This window comes from Protopterus annectens, chromosome 2.part2 (genome assembly GCF_019279795.1).
Source record: "Protopterus annectens isolate FY-2018-M chromosome 2.part2, PAN1.0, whole genome shotgun sequence".
In the NCBI taxonomy this organism is placed as follows: Eukaryota; Metazoa; Chordata; order Ceratodontiformes; family Protopteridae; genus Protopterus; species Protopterus annectens.
The window spans coordinates 1,096,521,363-1,096,533,455 of record NC_056730.1 but is presented as its reverse complement, the minus strand read 5'-3'; the positions used below and the strand labels follow the sequence as shown (position 1 = coordinate 1,096,533,455).

The 12,093-nt window shown below is 40.9% G+C and overlaps 1 protein-coding gene across 1 annotated transcript in view; it reads right to left on the bottom strand.

Annotated features, from left to right (window-relative positions):
* The window catches only part of PNPLA7 (patatin like phospholipase domain containing 7), a gene marked incomplete in the record, with an annotated part of 4,152,928 nt that overhangs the window by 2,841,046 nt on the left and 1,299,789 nt on the right, over positions 1-12,093 (bottom strand). Inside the window, 1 exon segment of the mRNA XM_044064320.1 lies at positions 2,739-2,867. Within this exon segment, the coding sequence (XP_043920255.1) occupies positions 2,739-2,867 (129 nt within the window).

Sequence of the window (12,093 nt, the reverse complement as noted above, 5' to 3'; positions counted from 1 at the left end):
GTAAATGACTTCCCAAAGGATACAATACTGCATTTTTTAGAATTTAGTTTCCGGCCATAATTTTGACACCAGTTATTTATTTGAGACAAACCTTCCTGCAGGAAAACTAAATTATTTGGGGATTCACTGACTGCTCTTAGCCTGCAGTCATCTGTAAGCTCAGTCAGCCAGAACCCTTTGGTATTGGCTTTTACTTCAGAGAAGTAGATGCCAAACAGGAGAGGTCCCAGCACAGAAACCCTGGGGACTCCACTAGTGACTGGTCTCTTTGTGAGGTAACTTCCTCTATTTTAATTATGTGTGTCTTATCTGTGAGCCAGCTGACAATCCAGTGGGTGACATAGAGGTTTATTCCCAATTTATTTAGCTTTTCTCCTTATGCCTGAGTGGGGAACTGTGTCAAAAGCTTTACTTTAGCCAGTTCGAGGTATGTGGTGTGTACCATTCTGCCTTCATCCATTGCTTTGGTGACCTCTTACAAAAAAAAGTTATGCCAAAGCTGATGTTTACTTCAAAAAACTTCATGGCTACCTTGTAGACAGATAAGAGTGTCCCCCACCTGCTTGTTCATCTACTAAGTCAAGGCATGTTGTATGTTACCACTTTAAGGCATGAATGTCATATGTTACTTCCATCACCTCATTTATATTTGTGTGCTTATTCTTGAGATCCCCGAACCGGGTGACAATCAGAAGGTCGAAGGGGGCGTGGTAGAACCCACTTCAGACAACGTCTGGAAGCCAAATGGCAATAATGTCGAACCCAACATTGTCAAAGTACGAATCCCCCCCCCCATCTCAACCCAGTTCCGAGGTTTACGGTGAGTCATATTTCGACAATGTCGGAATTCAACATTGTCTGTTTCAGGGAAGTGGGTTGACCTTCTGATGGTAAACCCCCTGAACCACCTGCCTCACTAGGAGTTGAAACACGTGGGCCTCCTAAACATATTTCAAGATATCTATAATGGGTTTTTAGCTCAGTTCTTGTGGGGTAAAGGGAAGCCCTGCATTGTTCCCAAACATGTTCCTTCTTGATGCAAAGGATAACAGGAATCCTTTATTCCGTGTTTGAGGTATCTCTAGAACTTTATCATGTACAATCATACAGAGGTTATCAATAGGATGAAAGCCCTCATGAACTCTTTTACAAACATCCTGGCTGTTCAATGAAGCTTCTCAAAGAACAAACCTATATCAGACTCTATGAAATTCACTACAGAAGGTATAGCACTGAAGTAAGCACATATGCTGCTGCATGCCTGGAAGATTTTCTTTTTCAAAGTGATTTTTGCCCCTGTGACTGATGATAGTCAAGTGTGCTATTTGTCAGACCGTGCCCATTTTTTCCTCTGCTGATTACCACCAGAAGCTGAGAAGAGAGCTGTTGCAGAAAGGCCATCACTCAGGCAGCCATGAGGGTGGCGGCTTTGTGTCCCCACTGAGATCCTGGCAATGACAGTATTTTCAGTTACATATCCCCCAGCCCTGGACAGCAGGATGTGAGAATTGTTTCACTGTGATGACCCACAATGCCCTTCTCTTCACTGTGATGACCCACAATGCCCTTCTCTTGCTACCATTTTCATGCTTCAGTTTTCCTTACCTTCTAACTATTTGGCTGGTCTCTGGACTAGAGTCACCAAACACCTTAACAGATGAAGCAGGTTGATTTTTTGATGCTGGGATGCAAGACAGCAAGAGATCAGGGAAGCTGGTGCACTGTCATCTATGCTGCTCGGACTGATTTCACTAATTACACAAAACCATTCCAAAGAGGGTGGACATGTGATGTGTGGCATACCTGCCCCTGTGAGCACAACACCAGAACATCTGTTAACACCATGCAAACTGACAGCCTTGCATCTGCTATGCCACTCCTTGGCTTCCCTCAAACAGCAGTGCAGATAAAGTGATCTCGGATACTGAAGCCTCCCTGCTCCCCCCTCCACAAGTAGTCCTGTGGCTTCCCAGGTCACTAACAGATCACAGGTTACCAATGACACAGGGAGAGTGTCCCTGTACATGTGCCATTCAGCCAGCTGAAGTAAGAGTACAGAATCTTTCATTCGAAATTAGTTTGGACTGTTTCAATTTTCCTGCACACATTTATAAAGCGCATACAGGACATTTAACTTCTTGGATCACTTTTTTACTCATATTTATACAGTGATGGTGAAGAATGTTCAGAAATGTTTCTTGAATCAGGATATTTTATGAAAACAATCTCAGACTTTGCGTATTTAGTTAAAGGAATTATGGGGTTAAACAGTGACATGGTGGAATCATGAGGAAAAATCTTACACATTCACTTCTATTAATACACTATATTTGCCAGCACTTCTAGTAGACACTACAGTATACTGAAAAGATTTTGATGGCAAATGCAGGAAACTCCTGCCACACCACAAGTGAGTCAATGCCTTGTAACCTCTCAATAAAACATCCAAACTTTGTGACAAAAATGTAATTTTAAAACAAAGAAATACCTTCAGCTGCAGCAATGCTGGAGTGCAGGAAAACAAGTTAAGCAACAACACTTGAGTAAATTATCGAGAAACTGCTTTCAAGAAATGTGGACAAGTACTCTCATGAGTCTTAGCTACCAAATCAGCGCCAGCCACGACACGTTAGTAGACTGGTTACAGTGGGCAGGCTGAATAAACAAGAACGTTTTCTAATAGTAGCTGTATAACCCTTCATGATATATATTTTTACTATTTGCAGTGCTGTTCTTACCTGTACCACTCTTACTAGAGTTTCAGGATATTTTTGGAAGATAGCTTCAAAGGCATTTGCTGGCAAACGCAAGATGGTGGAATCTACTGCAGCTTTTGCTGAAACAGTTTTATAGGGAGCAGGATAGCCCTAAAATAAGAAATGTATATATTTTTTTTCAACAAATTATAAAATAGATCATAACAATGGAGGACACTGAATAATAAAAATAAATACTAAACTTAATTTTCCTTCTTTCCAGAAACTAAATTATACAAAAGTTAACAGATCTGAAATAAAACAACAGTTAGTGATGAAAATATTGCCCATTACTACTGTATTTTTCAAAATAAGTACAATTCTACTGATATCTTCACAATAACAAAGTACCCTGGCACAAGCTGTATAATCTTTAAATGTATTAATTCTTACATAGGATTGTCGACCTGGGTAACAAGCTGATCTGTTGAGGACCCATTTCAGCCACAGGCCAAGAGCTGCAGTAAAAGTAGTAGCATAAAACAGACCAGAGAATACAAATGGTACCACAACTCCTACTGAGAACACACACCAAAAAAAGTGTGAGGCTTACAGTTACAAAGACTAAGCTGCAATTGTGGAAGTAAAGCTGCACAATAAACACTCACACACACACACACACACACACACACATACACACACACGCAGTTAAAAGGGTAAAGTGGGTCTGTAGGGTAAGTAACTGTTCGGTGTACAGAGGTTGAGCGTTAGGTGGAGGTTTGTCAGAATGGTTAGGTAGGAGGGTAAGGCTGAAAGCAGGTGCGGGGCGGAACATATTAGTAGGAACAGGTAACCTCAGTGTTGGATGCATTAAATGCCCAAATACATTTAAAAATTCAAATATACTATAATCAGCACTCAAAAAAAAAACACTATTCCAAATTAACAGATGAAAAATTCTACACTGGGTCATACAGTTATTATTCTTTAAACATTTTATGCCATCTTATTAACATGTTATTAGGATTCAACAGTATTATAACCATTAGAAAAATTCCATTTTAAGCTAATAGCAGTGACATGAAAATAAGAATTTATACTGCTACATTGAAGACTACACTATTAAAGTCAAGGCTTCACATTTTAAACACCATCTGATCTGCCAGATGAAAAGCAGGAATTTAAACAAAACCATTGAAGTAGCACATACATGTTTACATATGCTTTACAGCAACAGTTTTGTTAGCTCAACATGCTGGCTCAAAACACCACACCACCCAAAAATACTCACCCATCTACACTTAAACATTGTTGCACCCCCATCTAGAGGGCTTTGCCTTCGCTTCTCTGTAACTTACATACACTAACTCCAAAAATGGGCAGCGGAGTGGAAATGTTCAACTCAAAGAACAGTGCTGGTTTCATCTAGCAAAGTTTGTTTTGATGTTCAGATAATTTCAGTGATTCATTAATCACTTTGACAATGTTATTTCGATGTCTGACAGATATGTTACACTATTATTCTTGATTATAATACAAATTTGACAATTTGACTCACAAAAATATCTATTTGCTCATCAAAAATAATACCTTCACAAGCTATAAACCAAAAAATAGTGCAGTGTGTGAACGCCGACCATTTGTTTCTCACAAAAACATTCACACGTGCATACTTGCATGCTTGAATGAAAGTGCTTAACTTTTACTGTTTATTTGTTGAAAATTTGCTTTTTTTGGAGTATTAAAGCTTCTACAGCTCACATTTCATCTTCATTATGGATTACTCTTTGTTGCTCCAATATGGTGGTGTTATCAGAAAAGTTGTGAATGTGTTTGTGAGAAACAAACGGTCGGAATTCACACAATGCACTATTTTTTGGTTTCTTGTTGGACTTTTACTGCAGTTTGCCCTCTGTTACTTCGATCTTCACAAGCTAAACAAAAATAACCACCACTACTATACTTAAGAAATGACTGATATTACATTTAAGAAACAAATAGCTAATTATAACATGATAGTGAGGGGAGTGGTTGGCATAATAATTAAGATTTTTATCTCAAAAATACAAAGTACAGGGTTTGATTTTGGCCTGTGGTTACTGCCTAGACTTGTAACACTCTGTAGACTGATAGCCTGGTATTATTTAACCCTGCTCTGATGAATAGCCTAGTATTACTTAGGCCTGCTCTGATGAACAGCCTAGTATTATTTAGCCCTGCTCTGATGAATAGCCTAGTATTAGTTAGGCCTGCTCTGATGAATAGCCTATTATTTAGGCTGGCTCTGATGAATGGCCTACTGTTATTTAGGCCTGTTTGATGAATAGCCTACTATTACTTAGGCCTGCTCTGATGAATAGCCTATTATTTAACCTAGCTCTAATGAATAGCTTAGTATGAATAAACCCTCCTCTGATGAATAGCTTAGTATGAATAAACCCTCCTCTGATGAAGAGTTTAGTATTAATTAACCATGCTCTGATGAATAGGTTAGTATTATTTAGCCCTGCTCTGACCAAGACAAACAGAATCAGAATTACTACATCCACATTTTGCTTGTGACATAAACAGGACATACTGGAGACAGATAAGTATCTCAGAGAATTCCCATTCAATGCAGTGCACTCCAATCCATTTGAATCAAAGTAACTTGGACCAGTGCATGGGAAATTGGAAATTCACTCCTGGTCTTCTCTGATGGACAGAGGCAGTCAATAAATCATGTCATAACCAAAAATCACAACCTAAATAAACATGTAAAACATAAAACTTGTGGGTCACATTTGGGTTGCAAGGCCAGGCTTATAAATGCCCTACCGTCATTAGCCAAAGTACACACTTATGAATCTAAAAATTATGGGAATTTATACGGACTACTGCCAAAAGAAGATGCCTGCATTTCATAATTCTAAATATGTTTTGCATCATTTTATCATTTTTAAGACTCTCCCACATTAACAAGAAAAGAACCGCTCATGCTCTACTGAAATGACTGTGCCGTATCAGTCTTTCTGCTGGATCTTGAGCTTAAATGGCCTACTCAAAGCATAGGACAGTGTCTAGCAAGTCTAATACATCACTTCAAAAGCTCCTTGGGACTGCAATAAGGCTGTATTAAACTACATGGTATATGACAAACTGAAAATAGGGCTGATGACAAATATCTGCTACCATGTCAAGACGCCCTGGGGTCTGAATGGAGAGATGATAAAATTAGCAAGCAAAGGAGAGTAGTATTACTTGAACCAAATTCATCCTCAAGTCTTGGTGAGTACCTTCACAAGGTAGACCCTGTTTTTTTTACAAAAATTTAGACTGTATTTTATATATCATAGACAGAAGTAGCTTAAATGTAACAAAGACAGCTGGGTGCACAAGCCCCAGAATAAAAAAGTGCCCAATTCTGGTAGGCACACTGGCACAACGACTGGAAAAAAATGATACTGTAGAATTCTCAAAGACAAAGAAAAAAGTCCTACAATGGGATAAGCCCAGGCTCAGGGGGAGGATATCCCTGCCCCCCCCCCCACACACACACACCAGTTGTAGAATTAAGTAGTAGTCCACAAAAAACATAAAAATTGACTGGCCAAAAAAGAGCCATAAAGGCGACAGAATGCACTACTGAAGATATGAAAGAAAGTATGTATTGTTACTATTATGCAAGAAGAATTAAAAGATTGATAATATACAAAAATATTATTTTATTTATTTTACATTTGTTGATCAGGATAGTCTAACTGGATTTATGTCCATTTTCAGTAGAGTCCCGGGGAGATAAGCTCCAAGAGATTACTGGACTCCTAACATACAGGTACTAGTTGTTATACAGTTGAATACTACAAATTTTTAACAGTTCAGGAATCTTCACAGTTTATACAAAAAACATGTTACAAGCATTAGATAAGATATTTTAGACTTTACGTACAAAACTTCATTAGTAACTAGAAAGTAATTGTTAAACAAATACATACTTCAAATTTCAACAGTTCAGCAATGCTCACAGTTTAAACAATACTTGTTGCCTGCCTTAGGTAGGATGCTTTAGAATTATATGCAGAAGAATTTAACTAGGTATTTTAAATTATCTCTATTAGGATGAGACATGTTTTTTGCCAAGGATAGGTCTTGATCTAAAAAGACACAGATAGAGCAGGAATTAGGTCTTAAGAGAGTGTTTTTGGGATATAGTATGAGATTAGTCTGGATTTGTACAGGGACATAACCAATGGGTTTTAAGATAGAGTTTCAGATTGTGTTTAAAAAGTGTAAATGAAGACAGTGATGTAAGTTCATGGAAGAGTTGGTTCCAATACTTTCCAACTGCATATGAGAACAGAGCATCTCCTGCCATGTTATTAGATTTACATGTTGATACTAGTAGTTTATTAGATGAGCGTAAAGTTGAAAGGTTCTTATATTGGGCAACGAGACTAGCAAGTATTGGGGTATTGGTAGGTTGGAAAAAGGTTTTGTGCGCAATGGTGAGTTGTTTAAAGTGAATCTGATTCAGAAGCTCTAACCAGCCTAATTGTTTCAGGTTATGGCAGTGATGGGTCCTAAAGGAGTAGCAAATCTGGCAATGTTATTGTAAGCGTTGGCTAGCTTGTTAAGATTATTTTTTGACAAGTTAGTATATATGGAAGAAGCATAGAGAAGTGTGGCGATAAGGTGGGAATAGGCAATAGTGGTTCGGGCTAGTGGGGAGAGAAAGGGTTTTATCCTACAGAGGGAGCCTAGTTTCCTGTTGACAGTTTTTATGGTATTGTTGATATGGGTTTCAAAGTTCAGGTTATCAATGGTTACCCCTAGAAGTTTAGTTGTTGGATCGGGAGATAGTGTACCATTATTGGATAAGACTGAAAAGTTAATTGGGAGTGATTTACGAGTAGGAGGTTTTTTTTTTGGGGGGGGGTTCAAGAGGAGGCAGCATTGTAGAAACCAATTTTCTGTTTTAGTGAACGTTGTCTGAGTTAAAGTCTGTAGTTGGGATTGAGATTTAGCTGAGAAGATTATTGTCGAATCATCTGCATATTGTACACAGTTAGTTAAAGGAATAGCTAGGTTGAGGTCACTGATAAATATTGAGAAAAGGAGGGGGCCCAATCTAGAGCCCTGAGGAACACCTAGGGTAACTGGGAGATGGGATGAGAGGTTGTTGTGCCAAAGCACTGCCTGCTGTCTATTACCAAGGTAGGACTGGAACCATTTTATAGTCTTTGTGTCCAGAGAGAAGGATTTTAGAATATTGAGAAGTAAGTGGTGGTTGACCATGTCGAATGCTTTTGAAAGGTCGATGAAAAGTGGTGAAGAGAGAAGATTGTTATTACGGTTTTTACTGATGCTGTCAGTGAAGGATAGGAGTGCAGTTGTTGTACTGTGGAAAGGCCTGAAGCCATGTTGAGATTTGGCCAGTAAATTGTTCTGGAGTAGGTGGTCTAGTAACTGTCTATGGATGCACTTTTTCATTATTTTAGCTAATAGGGATAGTAGTGCTATGGGACGATAGTTAGAATATTCTCTGGAGTTTCCACCCTTGTGTAGGGGGATAATGTAGGAGATTTTCCAGATGGTGGGAATAGTGCTTTCTTGTATGGTTCTATTTATCAGCAATGATACAGGATAAGCTATGACTTTGGCTGCCTTTTGCAGGCATTCAGCAGGTAGCTGGTCAGCTGAGGAGGTAGTAGGTTTTAGTTTACTTAAGAGGTTGCAGATGAGGGAAGTTGGGACGGGTTGCAGGTTTCGAGTTGGGAGAGAGTTAGTAGTATTGGTTGGAAGGGCAGAGCTATCGGCTATTAGTTGATTAGCAAGTGTTTGAATGGTCTCAGTGAAGAAGGTATTACAAGCATTAGCAGTTTACTTTGGATTGTCAGAATATGATCCTATAGCGGGTGGTGTTGCGGATTGGCCTGAAGTAGTCTGTTTATGCCAGCCCAGAACTTTTGTGGATTATTTTAGTTGTTCTGTTGGAGGTGGAAGTAAAAGTTTTTCTTTATCTTTGAGTATAGCTTTCTTAGTCTTATTTCTTTTTTGCCTGAATTGTTGTTGGTCTACTGGGTTTTTAGTTGTTCTCCATAGTGCCCAAAAAAGAAGTTATGTCTTACCATAATGTTCCATCTGTATCGTTGATCCTCATTCAGTCATTACGCATGGGTATCGGCTCCGACCTCGAAACCAAGCCAGCCATTTTCCAAGCTCGTGTCAGCTTCAAACTCTCGAGCTAAACTCTTACCCACAATCCCCCTCTCCCCGTTACCTCAGATTGAGTTTGCAAGTCAAAGAAGGTAGACGCTACCTCTGGTCAAATAACCTAAGAGAACCGGATGGTGAGATCCACTAGAAACCACAGGAGGGGGAAGGAGGGAGGGTCGTAATGACTGAACAAGGATCAACAATACAGATGGAACGTTATGGTAAGACATACCTTCTTTATCTGATATTGTTAATCCTCGTTCATTCCTTATGCATGGGACAGAGACCCCAGCTACCTCTATTCCTGGGAGGCTCTCATGGAAGGACATTCCTGAGCACCACAGAACCGAAAGATGCTCTTCCCCTGGAGGCCAAATCCAATTTGTAATGATTGATGAAGGTATAAGGCACAGATGTCATGTAAAGAAGCTCTGGCATGGAAGGCAGCAGAAGTTGCCACCGACCTTGTTGAATGAGCTTTCATGGTAGTAGACAACGAGATATTGCGTTGTGTATAAATGAAGGTCACACAGTCCTTCAACCATCTAGCTAATGTGACCTTAGCAATAGCAGATCCTAATCTAGGTCCAGAAAAGGCCAAAAATAACTGGTCAGACTTACGAAAGGACCTAGTCCTGTTTAAGGAAAAACGGATTTGCCTGTGGATATCTAGGGTATGTAGGCAATACCCTCCTCTGTTTGAATGATTGGGAAAGAAAATTGGCAATTCAATGGTTTGATTAATGGACATTTCAGAGATCACTTTTGGCAGAAAAGATGGATTAGTTCTCAGAGACACTCTATCTCTATGAAAAATCAAGTATGGACTCTTGATACAGAAAGCTTGAAGCTCAGAAATACGTCTGGCAGAAGTAATGGCGACCAAAAACAAGGTTTTCCATGACAAATGCTTGAGGTCACAAGAAGAGACTGGTTCGAAAGGTGGCACTGTCAGAGCTTGTAGAACTAATGATTAATCCCATGGTTGAATAGGTTCTCTAAAAGGTGGCCTCAGGTGAGTCACACCTTTTATGAAGGTCTTGCACAATTTGTGGGACATAAGAGAGGAATCTTGGCCACCCTCATGAAAATTAGAAAATGCAGCCAAATGAACTCTAATGGCAGAGGCCGAGAGACCAGATTAGAAAAGGTCGGCCAGATAGTCTAGTATTATCGACACTGGTGCTGAGAAGGGATCTACTTGTTTATCTCTCAGCCAACAGGTAAATCTTTTCCACTTGCTCAGATAAGTAATTCTAGTGGAAGACTTATGAGATGTAATGAGACTGTCACGTGCTGGTAAAGAAAGATCTTTCTGCCTGGCAATTAAGGGAACTGGAGTATCCAAGCCGCGAGCTTCAGGCTGTTCAAGCTGAGATGAATCAGGTTCTGTGGATGTGAGATCAACTCTGGGGTTGGATGGAAAATCCATGGTCGATCTAGTAGGTGAGGCCAAAGGAAGGGGAACCAAATCTGTCGAGGCCAATATGGTGCTATGAGGATCACCTTGCTCTTCAACCGACGGGCTTTCTTCAGAAACTGGGGAATGAGAGGAAAGGGTGGGAATGCGTAAAGAAGACCCGAGGGCCAATCGTGGACTAGAGCATCCCTGGGTGACTGTCCCGGAGGGGGAATCAGGGCGAAGTAGTTGCTGCATTAGTAGTTGCTCGGGGAAGCAAAGAGATCGCAGCAAGGATGGCCCCAGTGGTGGAAGATCTCCGCCGCTATCAAGGGATTCAGGGACCACTCATGAAGCTGAAGAATGCACCTGCTGAGTCTGTCTGCTATCACGTTGGAACTCCCGGGAATGTGCATTGCTAGAAGAAAACGGTTGGTAGCCATCGCCCATTGCCATATTCTCATGACCTCTCGACAAAGGGGGTAAGATTTGATTCCACCTTGCTTGTTGATGTACCAGACCACCGCCATGTTGTCTGATTGAATCGCAATTGTCTCAGATGGCAGCAGGGGATGGAATGCCTGCAACGCCAGAAACACCGCCCTCAGCTCTAGAACATTTATGTGCAGATGGGCCTCCAGTTCGGACCAAGTACCTTGGACTGTCTGTCCCTGACATAGCCCCCCCACCCCATCAGGGAGGCATCCGTGGTCACTTTGGCCTTGGGTTGCTGGGGGGAGAAGGGGCGAGACCATTGGGACAGACTGTGTGTCATCTACCAACTTAAATCCTGTTTGCACCTGTGGGTTACATGAATCATGGCTGAAAGAGGATGTTGAAGGGATAACATTGGGTGAGCAGTAGCCATTGTAGAAGCCTCATGTGAAACCTGGCCAGGGGGACAATGGTGATGGAGGCTGCCATGGAATCCAACAGCTGTAAAACCGAGTGAGCCGTGGAGTTCTCCCTTGAAAGGATTGAAGTCAATTGTTGCTTTATCCTTAAAATTCTGTGCTCTGGAATAGCAGCTCTGCAGTTCTTTGTGTCCAAGATAACCCCTTTGAATTCTGTCGACTGAGATGGGGTGAGATTGGACTTTTGTCAGTTTATAGTTATGCCTAGCCTTTGTGCAGTGAGGAGAGAGTATCCCAGGGCTTCTTCCAGTAGATGTCTGGTGAGGGCAGAAATGAGCCAGTTGTCTAGGTATGGAAACACCCAGAATCCTTGAAGTCTCAAGTGAGCTGTGACAGCTGCCATGCACTTTGTGAACACTCTGGGGGCTGTAGAGAGTCCGAAGGGCAGTACTCTGAACTGGTAGTGACTGGCTCCCGCACAGAAGCGCAGAAATCTTCTTGATGGCCTGTCCACTTTTATGTGGTAGTACACATCTTGAAGATCTATCGAACACATCCAATCGTCTTTTTCCAAAAGCGGGAGGATAGACTGTATTGTGACCATCCGGAATGTTTGTACTCTCACAAACTTGTTCAATACACTGAGATCCAAAATTGGTCTCCAGTCCCCAGTTTTCTTTGGCACGAAAAATAGTCTTGAGTAGAATCCAGATCCTATCTGGTCTGGAGGGACTATTTGGATGACTCGCTTTCTTAGCAGCTTTTCTATCTCTAATGCTGCTTCTTCCCTTTGACTGAGTGGAACATCGGGAAGGTTTTTTGAAGAGACAGGATAAAGATCGAAGGGGATATGATAACCTCTGGTTATAATCCTTTGTACCCAAGAATCGGTGGTGATGGTTAGCCAGGCAGAAGGGTACAAGGAGAAATGTCCCCCAACCACCTCCAG